Source organism: Cloeon dipterum, chromosome X (genome assembly GCF_949628265.1).
Source record: "Cloeon dipterum chromosome X, ieCloDipt1.1, whole genome shotgun sequence".
Lineage (NCBI taxonomy): Eukaryota > Metazoa > Arthropoda > Insecta > Ephemeroptera > Baetidae > Cloeon > Cloeon dipterum.
The window spans coordinates 25,165,863-25,183,911 of NC_088790.1; the positions used below are offsets into that span (position 1 = coordinate 25,165,863).

The 18,049-nt window shown below is 35.0% G+C and overlaps 2 protein-coding genes across 2 annotated transcripts in view; one reads left to right on the forward strand and one right to left on the reverse strand.

Annotated features, from left to right (window-relative positions):
• Sp1 overlaps positions 1-18,049 on the reverse strand; it is a 163,169-nt gene that overhangs the window by 117,137 nt on the left and 27,983 nt on the right. The gene's annotated exons all lie outside the window — the stretch shown is intronic.
• LOC135946295 (uncharacterized) lies at positions 4,963-17,902 on the forward strand. Its single transcript, XM_065494465.1, has 5 exons — positions 4,963-5,521; positions 11,772-11,988; positions 12,482-12,716; positions 14,001-14,297; positions 16,142-17,902. Exons 1-5 carry the CDS (start codon positions 5,361-5,363, stop codon positions 16,354-16,356), a joined length of 1,125 nt encoding a protein of 374 aa, XP_065350537.1. The 5' UTR covers positions 4,963-5,360; the 3' UTR covers positions 16,357-17,902.

Here is an 18,049-nt window from a genome sequence, read left to right on the forward strand (position 1 = left end):
TATTCTTTGGTCAAGATATTTATTGTTGTATTTTGTACATTTTTATATTATTTAAAAATTTGATGATTATTCTTGGTATTCTAACAGAAGGTTTTTAACAAAATCTTCGAGCTATAAAAATGGTTGATTTAGATTTACAAGAAAATTGCCGGGCCAAAATAATTCAATTGTTCTAAAAAATAACCGTCTCTAATTTTTAATTCTTTCCGCTCATCTAAAATAACTAAACAGGATATTAATCAATTTTAATATCTTACAGTAATATATAGACGTTTCCAAAGAATTTAATTGAAATGTTTATGAAGAATCTCAATCGCAATTTGAATGTCAGAATGTCAAAGAGCCCAATATTGCTCTATTGTCGGCGCAAAATATTGAAATTTTTCATCTTTTCAAGTTTATGAATGGCAGTACAGTCATTCTTTCCAACGTCACAAACTACGCCCACTTAAATGCGGAAGTCCGCCTTCGCCAACAATAAGATCATATCGCCTGATTAATATTGAGTTATGCAATCCGTTGGGCTTGCATGCCAAGCGTGATGCATAACTTTTCTCTCAGTCAGGCGCGTGGCGTTTGCGTTTGCCTCTGTAATTTGCCTCACCGTCAACGTTCGTGAATGCAATCACCGATTTCCCATTCCGGCTGCTAGAGAAATTATTACGACACACACTTCTGGGCTCGAGTAGTGTGATGACAGAATTTAGAAACAACTGTTCTCTTACTGTAAAGGGTTGAAAATATTGAACAATAATCAAGATCAATAAAAATTAAAACTTAGCCAATTTTCTTCAAAATACAGTGCGTGTCCAGATTTTGATTCTTCACGTTGATATATCTATCCAATGGTGTTTGACACTTTTCTTTGTTGTGAAATAAAATAAGAATTAAAAATAGGACGTTTGAAATTCATGCATATCTTGCCGCCATTTTTCAAAATATTTGATTTAATTGACCAGTTGTATAAACCCTTGGTGTCCGAAGCCGCTAACAGCTAGCGCCACTGGATACTTTCTTTAAAATTTAGTTTTAAGGCACTTCCGCTGCGATTTCAGGCTGAATCCTGCTTTTTTCACTTAAAATTTTTTCTTATGACGTTCTGAAAACCAAAATTGGTTCAGCCAATCGCCGTAGAATCGTGAAAAACTATTTTTTTTAATTATAAAATCTTTTCCAACGTTTCTGCGGCAAATGGCTGGACTGATATTGGTTTTCAGCACGTTAAAAGAAAAAAATTTAAGTGAAGAATGCTCAGTAGCTAGATAGAGTCTGAAATCGCAGCAGAAATGCCTTAAAACTAAGTTTATTAAGAAATTATACGGTTGCGCCACCTGTTGGCAGCTTCGAACACTTAGGGTTTATGCAACTGGTCATATCAATTATTATTAGAGTATATATTTACGAGACCGAGCCAAGCAAGCACTAAACTTCATTCAATTTACATTAATGCATTGTCATAATGCTGGCCTGTCAGAATATAGAAAGCTGTTTGGGATATTAAATTTTTACGAGATAAATGTTTGAGTAAACTTATTAGATAAAAATTAAATAGGGAAATAAATAATTAAATTTAAAATAAAATTCAAGAAATGATTACCGAAGGTTTAGCTGGGACGAGAGCTTTTTGGAATTTTTTACTTTTCAAGTCTAGAAAACACCATTTGAAAACCGTAAGCTTGTGAATGAATGGTGCCATCGTCTATAATTGGCAAACACTAAAAAGAAAAATCAATTTCAAGAGGGATTATTTTTTTATTAACATTCATCTTAATAAAATTGGTCAAATTTGCAGAAATTAATTAATGTTTTTGGACTATCAAGATAATTTAATTTTTCGGCATTTATATTATTGGCACCTTTGTTACTGTACAGAAAAGAAACATCGAATGAGCCGAAAATAACCTATCCGGACTGTTTCATTATTGCACCGGCCGGGCGGGTCAACAAAGGAGCGGCCGCAGTCGGTTTTTTGACACTCGGATGGCGCATAGAATAGAAGGCCGATGGATTCGCGGGGTGTAAATGCACATACACGCACGCTAATTCGCTGACGCGAGTTCGGGTTTCCGAACGGCCGGTGGTGCGACTGCCAAGAATGTTTATCGCCTCTCTCACTCAGTGGAGTATTTATTTTTAACCGGAACGAGATAAAAATAGCGGCCGCGAGAAATAAAAGAGCGAGTCCTCGCGGCACCGCGTCGCATACGTAAATAATGCGAGGGTGGGCCTATCAAAATCAATCCGGCGGCGCACGAGACCGCATTGTCTCCGGCCTTTGATAACAAAAATCACTTTCCGCCGACTGCTCATCGTGCCAAACGTTCTTTGATGCCGCGGCTACTTGAAGTAAGCCGAAGAGTAAAACAAACCGCGAGACACGCTGATTTACTTCTTATTTTCCCTCGGCACACACGACACGTGCTCGTAACAGTTTCTCCGAATCGAGATTATTTTAATCTACGGATACCGATGATGCTGATTGTGAGCTTGTTATAAAAGCGAAACGCACTCGTAAAAGAAAATACGCTCTGATGTGAGATGTGAGAGCCGGCCACTCAGCAGCAGCAAACATTTTGACGACAACAGAGAATCGGGGAAACGATCTGAAGAAAGCGCTTCGGAGTTTCGAATTCATTAAAAAAACGTCGACTACAAACAGGCTATTTGAAAACTAAAAATACCTCAAAGAAAATCGGAAAATACTCACAATCATTCTAACTGCAGGAGGGAAATAGTAATAATATATGTTATAGAAATAATTTTTATAAATATAATTGACTTTTTTAAAGCATTCAATCGTCACAGGACCATCAAATAAGCACGACGAATCATGAAGTTTTAAAATGTTCATAATTTGAACCGTTTCACCTGCTAAAATTTCAGGCATGATTTTTTATAACAAATTTTTGTTAATTTTTCCTATTCATCCAGAAAGGAAAAAAGTGCTAAAAATATATCTTTTTTAAATTACATAATATCTCACTTCATTCTGATCCAATTAAAAGGTAAACCCTCCGAAATTTATTTCAAGGTCACAAACATACTTAAAGTGGAATGATACTGGGCAACAATTGAAAACTATTTAAATTGTTGGATGCCTTAAACAATTGACCGATAAACAATTTGTTCAACAATTTGCAAAATTAAAAAAATGGACCTTCCTACAATAAAAATTCAAATTTTTCCAATTTTCTCCAAAATGTACAGTGCTCAAGCATATTTTCTTGGCATTTTCCGATTCCTCTCGTCGAGATCTGTCCAACGGTGTATGCCACTTATTGGGGAAACTCTCGGTTTTGAAATTAAATCAGATTTCAAGTAAGGAGACAGTCATTACCATTTGAAAATCACGCTAACTTTCCAGTCAATTTTCTAAAAAAATTACAGCGCTTCTTAGGTCAATTTAGGCTTTAACTGAATCCTAAGGGATGAGTTTATGCATTGGCAACAAGCATTTTCCAGGCTTTTCCTGTATCATTCCTCTTTAACTTGTACTTACGGCATAAATGGTTTTATAAAAACAACAATATTGTTAAAAAAATAGTGGTGAGAGCCTCAAGTAATAACTGTATTAAAAAAAAAAATATCTCGAAAAAGCGATCGTCAAATTTTTACTGCCCTCTATCAAGCCGTAAGTATAATTTATACTCGACTATTTAAAATAAAAATGTTTAAAATATACATCAAATACGGCACTCTTTTCCTGCTCTATTTATTTCACTATTATTATAGCTACCGTATGATTTCTATAGTGGAAAAATTTATTTGATGAGCGTAAAACGAAATTATTTCAGTCAATCGCAATATGTAAATTTTCATCATCTAAAGGCTTGATGTTAGATCGACAAACTTATTCTTCCAGCAGGGAAATATAGAAACCAAACAATAAATCTCTCTCTAGTACTGCTTTCTCCTCAAATAAAAAGCCCCACTATTTGTAACTGTCAGCAAGAAAAAGCAATATAAACACAGACAAAGGAAAGAGACACCGGTGTCTGAAAGCAATATCAGCAATACTGCCGTGTTTTTTTTCACCCGCGATGGCAACAACAACATATTATATTTTTTGTTTGGCGAAAACGTGTTCATCCTCCCACAATATCGGAGATTCTTTTATAGCACCCACCACACGCTAAAGACGCAAACATGTGCGTCCTTGCTGTGGAAATAAAAACGACCACGCAAAGAAGCAGCTCCAAAACATTGCGTTTCTGCCCCGGAAAGAGGGCCATGAGTGCAGACGCAGACACGCTGGCTCTCCGTCGTAAAAACGAATATTAGATCACAAAAAAAAATAATTTTTAAGTGGGTTACATGATCACCGTCGAAAGCAGAGAGGTTAAATTTGATTCAATGGGGGCTTTAAATATTAAAAATTAACTGTCTGAATCTGTAACCCTTGAAACAATAAAAAATTTAAGAAAATATTGACCAGTTGTATGAACCCTTAGCGTTCGAAGCAGCCAGCAGATGGCGCCACCGAATATTTTATTAATAAATTAAATTTTAAGGCACTTCCGCTTTAATTTCAGACTCAATCCTGCTACTGTGCATTCTTAATTAAATATGCTTTCCTTTGACGTGCTGGAAACCAAAATCAATCCAGCCAATCGCCGTATAAACGTTGGAAAATATTTTTTGTTTCAAAAAATAGTTTTTCACAATTCTACAGCGATTGGCTTAACCGATTTTGGTTTTCAGCTTGTCAAAAGAGAGCATATCAATTGAAGAATGCACAGTGGCAGGATTGAGTCTGAAATCGCAGCGGAAGTGCCTTAAAATTAAATTTATTAATAAAGTATTCAGTGGCGCCATCTGTTTGCGGCTTCGAACCGTAAGGGTTTTATTCAACTGGTCAATAGCCTCTGATTATTTAAATCATTTTCTTTCGCAAAATTTTTTGTTTAAAGGAAGAGAAAATCGTAAACTGGATTATCATGACTTATTTGCTTCTCCGTTCATATTTTTTGCTGAAGTTTAATAAAATATACAATATTCAAATTTTGGAAATAATTTTCAGAATTTTTTAGGATTGCCATGTATTCTTTATTTAACCTGCGCCGTAGTTTTTTCCCATTAAAAAATGAGTCACTTTGCGGGCAAAAAACCGGTTTCGCGCGTCGCCTCGACAAAAAGCACCGACGGATGGATTATTTTGGTCGGTGATTTTGGCGGAGCGACAGCGCGGCATTGGCGAGAGAGACAGATTTGCGAGCTGCTTGGTCAGTCGAGTGCGCGTCCGAGCGACGAGCCAGCCTCGGACCGCAAGTCCGCTATATTTCTCCATTGTGTCTTTTGTGTTTTGTTTCGCTTCCTTTCCTTTGTATGCGCGCCTAGTGTGTAAGAGAAAAGGCCCAAACATGAATCTCATGTTCCGCAAAAACTTCCGTGCAGAGACCAAGGAGCGGTCGTTCGGCGGCGGCGGCGGCAAGAGCTCCGGCGGCCGCCTCCGCACCAGGGGCGCCTCGCGCTCCGACTCGAACACCGCCGCCTACACCCCGATGGACGACCAGCCCTACAGGTGTGTGTCCAAATCTACTTTGCACTACTAAGCAACCTGCTTATCTCACGATTTAACTGCTCTCATCGCAACTCTCTCGGCACGTGCCATACATTCAGACACTAGTTGCAGCGCTACTCTTTTCATACTTGAAATAATAATAATGCAGCTTTTCTCAGTCTCAAAATGCATGAGCTCGGAATGTTTTCTCATATTATCCACAGTTAAATAAATTACATTTCCAAAACATCATAATTTTTTCTATTAAATCCAAAAATGCAAATATGTTATAGTTCAAATTAATATTTTAACCATCAAATTAATTAGGGTTTTTGATTTTTAAATTAATAAAAAATATTTATTTTCGAACATTTTTAAAATATTATTAAATTAATATCTCTAACAGGTGAAATTCTTAAAGTGCGAAAGATAATCGAATTATTGTGTACGAAGAATATTTTATGCTCTTATTTGAATTGATTCAGTCGGCGTAGAACTTTTTGTAAATCCCTTGGTTGTAATTTCAAATTTTTTGTTAAATTGTTCAAATTGAGATTAATCGTTGGTCAACAATATTTTATGCATTCTAGGAACCTCTCTTTAAGACCAGCTCAATTCCACAAATTTGTACCGAGCTTGAAAATTTAATTTGCTTTTTAATGCTCTAAACATGTTTTGGTCTAAAATATTTTTTTACCAACGCAATCACAATAAAAAGCATGTTTTTTTCTGCAAAATTTTAACGTAATTAATTTAGATAATATTTAATTGTTTATTTACAATTAATTTTTAAATATATAAACGTGGGGTTTTATATTAATTACATTACTTAGCTTAAACTAAGGTTAAATTATAAATATTTATATAATTGCTGAGCCCCAATGATTATAATTAACGTGTATACACATAAATCACAATATTAAATTTTCAATACCAAGATCGCACAATTAATTATATTTGATTAATACTGGTTCAATTGATACAATTGGGAATTTTCTTCGATTAACAATTTTACAGTGGTCAATTTTACCGAAACATAACTAAAGCTCTACAAAACTTGTATTAAAATCTGGAGTTTCCTCTGAAAAGCTGTCAGTAGTTTTACTCTGGAAAATTTTAAACCCAAAAATAAGAAGTTTTATGACCAATTTAACAGTCTGAGAAACTAAGAAAAATTTTGTGATATATTTGGTAAAGTCCAAGAAATAAAAATTGAAAACCATTTTTAAAATTTCTCCAAAAATGAATAAATATATAGAGTCTTATCTACCTTATATTTAAGCCAAATACTTTTTGTAAACAAACAACGCGATATTCCAGCGTAGCCAAATACCTGAAACTTTTGTCCAAAATCGACAAAAAGTCGACTAACGGGCCGAAATAAAACAACAAAAATTCCAACAGTAATTATTGTTAAATAATTATATAGTTGAAATAATATTAAAGCCTAATTCGGTTGAACATTTTTTTAAATACCCTAATAGTTTTTATACAACTTTTTTCATTTAAATTCTTAAAAATACTCAATTTAAATTGAGTCACACAGCATAATAAAGACATTTTCAACAATGAAAATAATCTGATTACACGATTAAGATTCCTCTTTTTTAAAGAGGATTGATACTGGAAAAGCCTGGAAAATGCTTGTTACCAATGCATAAACAACTCGTCCCTTAGGATTCAGTTAAAGCCTAAATTGACCTAAGGAGCGCTGTAATTTTTTGAGAAAATTGGCTGGAAAGTTAGCGTGCTTTTCAAATGGTAAATGCTGTCTCCTTACTTGAAATCCGATTTAATTTCAAAACCAAGAGTTTCCCCAATAAGTGGCATACACCGTTGGACAGATCTCGACGAGAGGAATCGGAATATGCCAAGAAAATATGTTCAAGCACTGTAAATTTGGGAGAAAATTGGCAAAATTTGAATTTTTACAGTAGGAAGGTCCTTTTTTTATTATTGCAAATTGTTGAACAAATTGTTTATCGATCAATTGTTTATGGCATCCAACAATTCAAATAATTTTAAATTGTTGCCCAGTATCATTCCACTTTAATTTTCGCCTAATACAACATTAAAAATCGTCACTGCTCTGAGCAATAACATCTCAATTTGACTAAAATCTTTTTCCTTTCTTTGATTTTTTTTAAATCAAACCTTGAGAAAATTTTGAAACTGAAAAGCGTCTGTTCGTCTAGAACAGCGAGGCCCCGATTGCACGATTCTGACGCATAACTCGTTACAACTCGGCGAGCCAGCCTTGACAACTTTTCCAACTGCATCTGCACGAACCGCTTTGGCATTGATCTGACTGAGAGCCAATTAAAGCACGCAATTCAACTTCCCGCTGCATAATTTAATCAATGCATCCCGCTGCACCCAAAACAAAATAATAAACACAAAAAAGGAAGCGATCCCTGCTTCACTTTACGATTTTTTTTCCTATCGCGCTCTCGTGTGTCAAAATATTTTTGTTCGAGGGCGAAAGCGCGTCCTGCGCGGCTACAAATAAGTAAATAAATAGGTGAGTTTGTGGCACCGGTTTGCGACACTGTTCTTTTTTTTCGGGTTTGTGGGCCACCAATGTCATAAATAATACACCGACGATCAACAGAGTCGCGCACAAAGGGTGCACCGGTCGATTTAAAACGGGCGGTGACACCGAGCGGCGTGACAATTAATATCTGCGACGATACAAATAGCCGCAGTTCGATTAACGGGCCTGAAAATAATGTTGTTTGAATTTTAAAATCAAGTGGTTCGTTTGCAGCTAAGGAGCATTTAGAATTGATCGATAAAATTTATCAAATGGAAAAAAATACTTCAAATAAATTTTTTAAATAATAATTTGAGGTATTATTCACCAGTAAAAATAGCTCTTAATGTTTTGAAGCGTTGACAGATGCCGCCACCGTTCATTTCAAACTTACGAGACAGTTTTTTTAACACAAAAATTATTGCTGTCGTTTTCTATCACGATTGGCTTCGCCGATTTTGGTTTTCTGCACGTCGAATTAAATTTTTGGACGCCGAGAATGCACAAACAGCAGGATTAAATCTGGAATTCTAAGCAGGGAGCTGGAAATTGAAAATAAATAGTAGCCAAACACTGCTGGAAGTACTTTAGCCAGTGTTAGAAGCCGCCAACAGGTGGCGCCACCGTGTAATTTCATAATAAATTTAGTTTTAAGGCACTTCCGCTTCGATTTCAGACTCAATCCTGCTAATGTGCATTCTTCACTTAAAATTCTTTCTTTTGACATTCTGAAAACCAAAATCAGTTCAGCCAATCGCCGTAGAATCGTTGAAGAGGTTTTTTATTTCAAAAAATGTTTTCCAACGATTCTACGACGAATGACTGGACTGATTTTGGTTTTCAGCACGTCAAAAGAAAGCATATTAAGTGAAGAATGCACAATAGCTAGATTGAGTCTTAAATCGCAGCGAAAGTCCCTTAAAAACTAAATTTATAAAGAAATTATTCGGTGGCACCACCTGTTGGCGGCTTCGAACACTAAGGGTTTATACAACTGGTCAAATTTAAGAAAATCTTAAAATTTGCTGATAAATTTCATTTTTTAATGTCACGACGCAGTAAATGAAATGATTTTTTGCAAAAATCAACAAAACCCTTCTAAAGAAAATAACTTTCATTGTGACAAATCCCGTGAAAGCCGAATTTCTTGAGGTAAACAGCGCTAATTTATTTTTAATTATAGCCGGGCCGGGTTGTGCGTGCAAAAAAGGGTGGCCGCGAGATGGGAAACAAAAGACAAAAGTGATGAGACGGACAGTCAGTCGTTAAAGAGTTAAAACGGCCGGCATTTGAAGTAGAAGCGGCTGAAACTGAAAGCGAAATAACGAATATAGCCTTGCGACGCTGGGACGTCCTCCACGCCGCTACTGCAACGAGTAGATTTCATTCTAAAGTAAACAACGCTTCGAATTTCGATTTTAATCGTGGGAAAGAGTTAGTAGTGCGACACGCGTCACATGAAATTGCGCTGTTAATCTTGCCCGGGGACGTGAACAACGGTCATTAAGAGCATTTGGTTTGTAAGCAGAATTTGTGGAATTTTATCTCTGCAGTGTGAATTAATTTAATTAGGATGTTTATTTTAATTAATTTCTATTTTTCTTATTTAAAAATATGCTGTTTTGTTAGATAAATTATTTCACAAGTGAATGAGAGCAGGTGTAAAAATACTTAAGTCCGTTGAATTAAGCTATGACATGAGATTTTTTATATTTTAATAAACTTTGCTTGTTAAAACTAAACTTAATGCTAACTAATGTTGCAAGGAGATTTTTGGAATAAAGGCTAGACCAATATTTTAATTTTAAAGATATTAAAAAAAGGATATAAATTTTAAATAAAAAAAAACAATTCCTGCACTTAAACACTCGAAAAAAAAGTAATTATTTATTTTTTTATAAGTTGTAAACTTTTAATTTTAAATTTAAACTATCAGAAATGCAAAACTACACACCGTTATACTTATCTTGACCTCCCTTTAACCAGCTGAAAGGTTTAGAGGGTGCTTCCCCTTCACCCCTTTCAACCCCATGCTACAATTTTTTTTTTGTCCTCGAGCCCGCGACGTAATTTCTACTTTTTTAATTTTATTCATAGCAAATTAAATGTTCCCATTTTTCACGTCCCAGCGACTCGTTTCAAAAGTGAACAAAGTCACGCGCGTTGCAGTGAACCAACTTTAAAAGGCGGCGTGTGCCATAAATATGTGCGCGACGGACAGACAATTAATTTAATGCACAATCGGTGGCAAGGCTGCCGCTTTTGTCTTTTCCCGCACTACTACTCGGTGCAGCAGCGGCAGTCATGTGTCTAGCTGGCCGCGCGTCAACTGCATTTTTGCCCGAATCATTATAATTAGACGCAAATGAGCCTGCTGCTGCATCTTGCTTAATTGAGGCGCCCCTGAAAGTGAACTGCGGCTTCAAAGAATGATTATATTCTCGGACCGACACTGACACGGAAATTGCAAGTGATTGTCGCCGCGCGCGCCGCGGCACACGCGTTTTTAATTGGACCCGAGAGAGACTGAGAGAATTACCTAACTAGCTGCGATGACGTCAAACTGTGATTTCGTGATGCTCTGCGGGCAATTAGGTGAAAACGTGTCTCGTGTTTTTGACTCGGAAATGGCTCCGAGACACAAAATTTTCATTTTGCTGGAGGATAAATTTCTAATAAGGAGTAATGCTCGTTCACACGTGGTAACGATTCTTGCACTTGCCTTGTATCTAACAATAGTCTTTTTTAAAATTTAAAATAAATTATGCTGTATTTTAAAAATTTTGACTAACTGACTCGTTTATCTTGTATTTTTTTATTCTAGGTTGTTATAAGGCGTGCTAGCTTTTCATAATTAAAACAAACTTTTTTATAAAAATTATAACAATTTTATAGCAAAATTTGATATACGAAGTCGTGATGGAATTATTTAAATGTTTTTATTACAAATAAAAATGAACAGTTTTTTTTATCAAACGTAAATTATGCTTCATGATTTTACTCAAAAGATTATAATATTAAAATAAAATGTTTGCTATCATAATCAATCAAAATCTTACTTTTCTATTAAAAAAATGATTCAATATAATACAAAATTTAATAATTTAATATAGTTCAACATCAAGTACATACTTTGATGTCGTAGAGTTACAAAATAAAAATTTCTTAGACTTTGTAACACATGAACTAAAAAAATTCGATAATTTTATAGAATTACTCAGCAATGGGTTTGTCTAAGCACACAACAATATTTTTAATAATGGTTTTTAAAAGTTTCCTAATAATTTTGTGCTCTCATTCACTCGATGAAACGATGACAATTAAATTTCGACTGATGGCCCAAGTTAAAATTACAAAATTGTTCACGTTTGAGACGGAAAAATTGCATGTTGGGCGGAACGATCGCAGGTTTCCAATTTTAGTCCAAAAAACATCTCCAGATGAAATTATGAAATGTTTTTTCTTTAAAAATGTATCAGCTCCTCGTCGAAACGAACAGTTTCCTGATACACTATTAATATTAATTTTCTTCTAAAAACACAACAAATGTAGTTTGCTGAAGTCAGCTTTCTCCACTCGTTTGGTATGCAAATTTTTCCAGTCTTTTTCCTTTTTAAAAAAATAAAAATCATTTAACAGTTTTCTTTTATGCACAGAATGATCATTTCGGCACACATTTTCACTAAAAAAATACAAATAATTATTACTCTTAAATAAAATGATTATTTTCTTTTACAGAAACCTGATGCTGGACAAGATCACGGGCGGCCACCTGATGGACACGATTCGCGAGAACGGCCCGTCGGGGTCGTCGCCGGCCAAGAAAATGCAGGGGCGAACGTCGGTGGCCACCACACCCACTCAAACCGGACCAATAAGCCTGAAGACTTTGGACAGAGACTGCTTCATCATCCCAATCACCAGCCTCGACAGATTTTTACCCGCTGGTGTCACGGTAAACAAAAGGCGACCTTTCTGTTACAACCATAATTGAATTAGAAATTAATAAAAAAAAAATTGGGGAGCAGCAAGAAAAACAAAAATTGTGATATGGTAGCTATAGATTTAAGAAAGCTGTTAAAAATATTAAGAAAATTGTTTAAATTTAAAATATTTTAAGTTCAATTTAAGCTTTAAGACAAACTGTAAAAACTCTTAATTATTTAAAATTAAATTTCTCGACCAAGATTAAATGATTAATATTCAATAATTTGACATTTTTCAGTCTTGAAAAAAATCGATCATAATTTCCAGAAATATTTTGTTTTTAATTTTAATTCAGTGTAATGGATGATTTTTCAAATAAAGTTTTGCTTGATTAGAAGATCGACAGTCGTTTCTTCAGTTTTCAATATTCACTTCCGTATTTTTTCACAATTAATTGAAACTCAACTATTTTCATTCAAGATGACTACCTGATGATTTTTTTGTAACTAATTACTGTGCAGCTGCCGACCGCCGAGAAGAGGCCGAGCAGTCTCAGCGTCCTCGAAGTGGACGACCCGAAATTGTGCGTCCTGCTGCACCTGATGACGCCGATGACCTCGATAGAGCCAGAATTAGAGTCGCCGCTCGCGCGACCGTTGGTGCAGCAAAAAAGCGTCGCCGCAGAGATTTTGGGCGAGGTCGGATCGGCCAAGTCGGCCACCGAGGGCATGCTTTTGTCCAACATGGAGCACAATGGTCAGTAATTCCGTAAAAATAGGAAACGCCTCCGTCATTTGATAAAAGAGGGATAAAATCATCTAGACGATTGATTCATTGTTTGTTTATTTTTCTTAAAAGCCTGGAAAATGCTTGTTGCCAATGCATAAAAACTCGTCCCTTGGGATTCAGTTAAAGCCTACATTGATCTAAGAAGCACTGTAATTTTTTGAGAAAATTGGCTTGAAAGTTACCGTGCTTTTCAATTGGTAATGGCTGTCTCCTTACTTGAAATCTGATTTAATTTCAAAACCAAGAGTTTCCCCAATAAGTGGCATACACCGTTGAACAGATCTCGACGAGAGGAATCGGAATATGCCAAGAAAATATGTTCTGGCACTGTACATTTTTGAGAAAATTGGCAAAATTTGAATTTTTACTGTAGGAAGGTCCTTTTTTATTATTGCAAATTGTTGAACAAATTGTTTATACCAACAATACCAACAAGCGTTTTCAAACTTCAAATTGACCACAAAAGTTCAATAGGCACAAGATTTTCGCTTTAATTTTGGATTTTTAATTAATTTTCTATCTAAGATGGAAAATTTTTAATCTACAAGTTGGAAAAACAAAAATATGTTCGCAAAATTTGCAAAACAAGTCATTGAGGGAATTTTTATATTGGCTTAGTAAGATACTTTAAGAAAAAAAGACGATTTTGATTTATTTTTGGGGCATATTACTCTAGGAACGAAAATCAAGCTCATGTGCCTCTTTGCCCTCTTTCGCAAATACCAGTAAATTACTGAACCTATCTAGAATTATTCGCCTAAATGAGTTTTAAACCGTTTTCATGAAGGATCAGAAAGAAAAAATGCTATTAAATGCTCATTAAAATTAGAAGGAAAATCAATATTTCAAATCAAACCATTGTTTTTTGTTTTCTTTGTTTGAGTTTTATTAGAAAAGAATTGTATTAGCCAGGAAAGATAATATTCTTCTGACGGATTTTAGAATATATTATTTTTTTTATTAAATTAGGAAAATCTAATTTTTTTAAATGAACGTGCAAGTTGTGCACAAAATTAAATTTATATTTTTACAATTTTTAAAGCTGGATTAAAGTGCCAAATAATTTATAAAAAATTTCAAGTAAGTTTTTTTTAATTTATGAACATTGATTTAAAAACTCACATCATTTCCAAACATAAAAATTAATCAAAAAATTTTAGTTCTTTCTTTTAAACAACCCAATAGCAATACATACATTCTGGCCCATATATCAATTAACATTTTTTTTAATATTTCTTCTCCTGATTTCAGCCGAGATTCCATTCATTTCCTACTATGTGATAAACACGAAGAAAACTGACCCGGAAGAGTTTTACCGAGGCCTTCGCGTCAACTCGCTGCGGAAGTTTGACCCGTCGACGATGCGCTACACAGCGTCGCACACGATGGACCTGTTCAACGAAGTGGCCACGATCGCGCGGCCGCCGCTGCACGAGCCGGGCACCAAGCCAGACCGACCGCAGTCCACCGGCTACATCATTTGCATCTACAAGGTGTTTGACGGCGACGACGGCGAGAAGTTTGAGAAGAACTGGCTCTACTGGACAGGTATCCCGAATTAGTTACTCATTTCATTCTTCGAGGAATCTTCAAAGGATTTATTACTTTTAGCGATATTTTTGACATTCTTTGAAAAATTTTAACTGGGTCTGTGACAGTCTAGGTTGCAAAGAAAGTTTTTTTTATCAATGATTGTATTTTTCATTTTACTCCAATTTTAAAATGCTCTAATTCATGTTTATATAAATTTTTGAAAAATTGTTATTAACAGAAACATATTTAAATAAAGCAAAACGATTACTATTCCTGTGTATAGACTTTTCCCAAAAAGGTCTGAAAAATTGCAGCTTAAAAACGCTTTAATAAAACATTTTTTAAACTAAGAAATCAGTCAATAGGAGATTTAAATTAAAAAGAAAGAGTCTAATTCAATTTCAGATCTTTTTGATCGAGCATTGCATGAGTGGCAATTATTTTTGCGACCACACGAGTTTTGGTGCTCAACAATCTTGTCAGCCGCACGAAACAAAATGATTAAGTAATTATTGCAGTATTTTTATTCATGAGAATAAAGAACGTCGCGTGCTTTCTTTGTTACGTGATCTTGTCAATCCCATGCAACGTGAAGTGATCTATGCAACCTGCTCGGCACATGTGTAATTCGGTTGCCTACTTGCAGGCTTACAACTTCATTGTAAAATCGAGGCATCATATAATTCACATGTTCATGGAAATTTTATATGGAATTCTGTGAAATAAATTAATTTGCAGTAGTAAAAATGATTTTTTGCAATGACTACATCAGGAAATTGAACGCTAAAAATAGAAAAGATTTTATGTTCAGCATAATTACGATATTTTTACATTTTTTTTTCGATTTTTAGCTCTCCTTATAGTTTGCCGGTTGTAAATCATTTTTTTTTAATTAAATAAAATTCTTTGGTATTTTTTCAATATTTTAAGTTTAAAAATTTTGCCCATTTCTTAGTTTTAAATTATTTAGGGTTAATAAAATCGTTAAAAGGGATTTTAAGTCGTTGGTTCGCATTATTTTGTCATTTCTTAGGAGCTTCAAAGCAATGAGAGATTTTTATTTTTGAGCATTTCGGGACAGTGCAATAACGTTAGAGGATGGCAAAAGGTTTTTATTTAAGAGACTGGAAATACTCGAATAGCTCTCAGAGGGGCTGGGCCTCACCACTTGCTGGTTTTTGCACATTTCACATTTCCAGTGGCCTTAGGGACGCAAATGTCTGGCGTTTCAATGAAAGACATCGGTGCGGGGAGGCGAAAAGATGGCCACATTTGTCCAAGCCTTGTTATATACGCTCGGCGGTGTAATTGGGACCCGGTGAGCTCATAGCCCACGGCATGTGCTGAGCAGAGGTTCTAGAAAAGAAAACAAAAAATCTAAAGGGATCGAATACGTTAAATTATCAGTCTTTTACTGAAATGATCTGAAAGCATTTATTTCATTTTAAAAATTAAGGATAAAAATTTATTATTGCATCCAGGGATGCATTTGCTCACCACCCAGTTTTTTCCCCACTGGTTTTTAATGGTTTTCACCAATTTCTTGAGCAAGAAATTAATTTATTCCATTTTTTCCCCATAAAATCTAAAATTTGCGATCGGAGCTTGGTCAAAAATTTCTCTACTGTCTATATTTCTTTCTTTTTAATTGCTATTTGCTGCCTCAATTTTTCCAAAAATGTGTCTCTAAAAATTTTTTAAGCTAATAATTAGAAAAATATTAAAAACTAAGGTGCAAGAAACTGGTAAAAATGGGAAAAAACGGTTTTTAACACTGCACTACATTTTTTTAAAAAAATTTGCACCCCTGATTGCTTCTGATTCAAATAAAAATTGGTTTTTCTAATTTATGATTTCAGGTGCTCGAATGCTGTACCGCTACCTGCCACGCTCGGCCGGCCTGCGTCGGATAACGCTGCACAAGTCGGTGTCGCGCGGCGACAAAATGTACCTGCTGCTGTGCGAGTGCTCACACTTCCTCAACGACCTGTCCGCGGCAGCCCTTCTCATTCCAGCCCTGCGTGCCCGCCTCTGCGGCTACACCGGCCTCTACCGCATGGCCGCTTCCTTCTGAGCAGTCGTCAACCGAAATTATTACCGCAACGCAAACACACATTATTCATTCATTTTTATTTAGGGATCTTGTAAAAGAATTGCGATAATATCACAAAGTTGTATGTATTTATCACATTGATAAAAAAAAATTTAACCGATTTTAAATCTTAGCAGAATATGCGATAGTTTTCGATTCAAATTAGGCTCGCTCAAATTAAGCGCACCTTTCTCAGAACATTTTAGGGAGAGTGCAAATAATTCACTTTTATCGCACTTTGGCAGTTCCTTCAACGTTTTTTTTTTGCTCCACAAAGCATTGAAAGAAGTCTGAGTTATGTACGTGTTTAATGTCGTTTTCAGTTTCATGTTCCTGAATCTTGATATTTTTCTATTTCCCCGCATCCGACCCGCAATCCGCCAATTCGGAATTTCCTTCCAAGGCGATCGCACCTATTTTCCATTAAAAACGATTTTTTTTCCTTTCGACCATTCTACAGTACACTCGTTGAAATTAGATCAAAACTCACCAATGCATAATTTACTTCTGTTATTTAATTTAAAAAAATCAATTCCTCTAAGAGTCACTGGTTTCTCAAAAATAAATGGATGATACACGAATATAAAAGTAAAAATATCTTGAAAATTTCAATCTGGAGATCGAAAAATTTGATTTTTTGTTTAAATTGAAAATTTATAGACAACTTTCTTAAGAATTACGGGGTTAGCTTTATAATTTAGCGGCTATGAGTGCTAGAAAACACATCTTGAAAAATTCGGAGAGCTGATAAAATTTGCAACTTATTTATCATTTGCTGGAAAAATTGTTTTCCCCGATTTCCCTGAGATGACGTATTAAATACTGACTCGTATTCATCAGCTACTTATATGCAAGCAACAAAAAAAAAATAAGTAGCCAAAATTAGGCTCGATTTTATGCTAATCATATTAGAAAAAAAACGCGATTTTCAAAGAACACCTTTTCCTTTCAAAATTGTTGGGAATTCCCGAACTTAAAACTTGAAGAATAAAATCGCAGAACATTACATTTTTCTCAGCAGATTCTGAAAATGAAAATTTTATTGAAATTTTTGAATACTTTCAACAAATTGCCCAAATTGCAACTTTAAGTTTCTTAATTATTTTAACCTTTCGTCAAACGGTAGAAAAAAAGATTTTTCAGATTAAAAAGGTGCATTCCCCTTGTTAGTGCTTTCCAAATGGTGAATCTTTCTCAATCCAAATACCTATTGAAAAAAATATGAAGTGATTTTTTATCTCACCAATTAAACACACAGGGAAGAAAAAAATTCTCTTTGAACATTTCTACTCTTTAGATAAGTGCTGTGCAGTTTTATGGCAATATAGATATATTATATCAATCGAATAAATAATTGAAATGCTTTAAAGTTAGTGGTGCTACAAATTAGCAGAGTGAAGAAGACTTTGGCGTCGTGATCGAGCAAACCACTGAGATGTGACGAAAAAACATTTTTTACTGACAACTCGTTTACCTTAAAAACCGACAAGAAAAGAGCACTGAATAAAGAATCAAATTTTGAAAGCGATCCCTTATTTTTCTAGTTAGTGAACCTGTTTTTTCACCGATTGCTGACGATGCAGTGAAACAGTACACCGCCTCCTGCGAGGCAGACCAGAACTCGTTTTATTTTTACTCGGCAACATGATGTAAAAAGAGCATTTCTTCCTCTCCT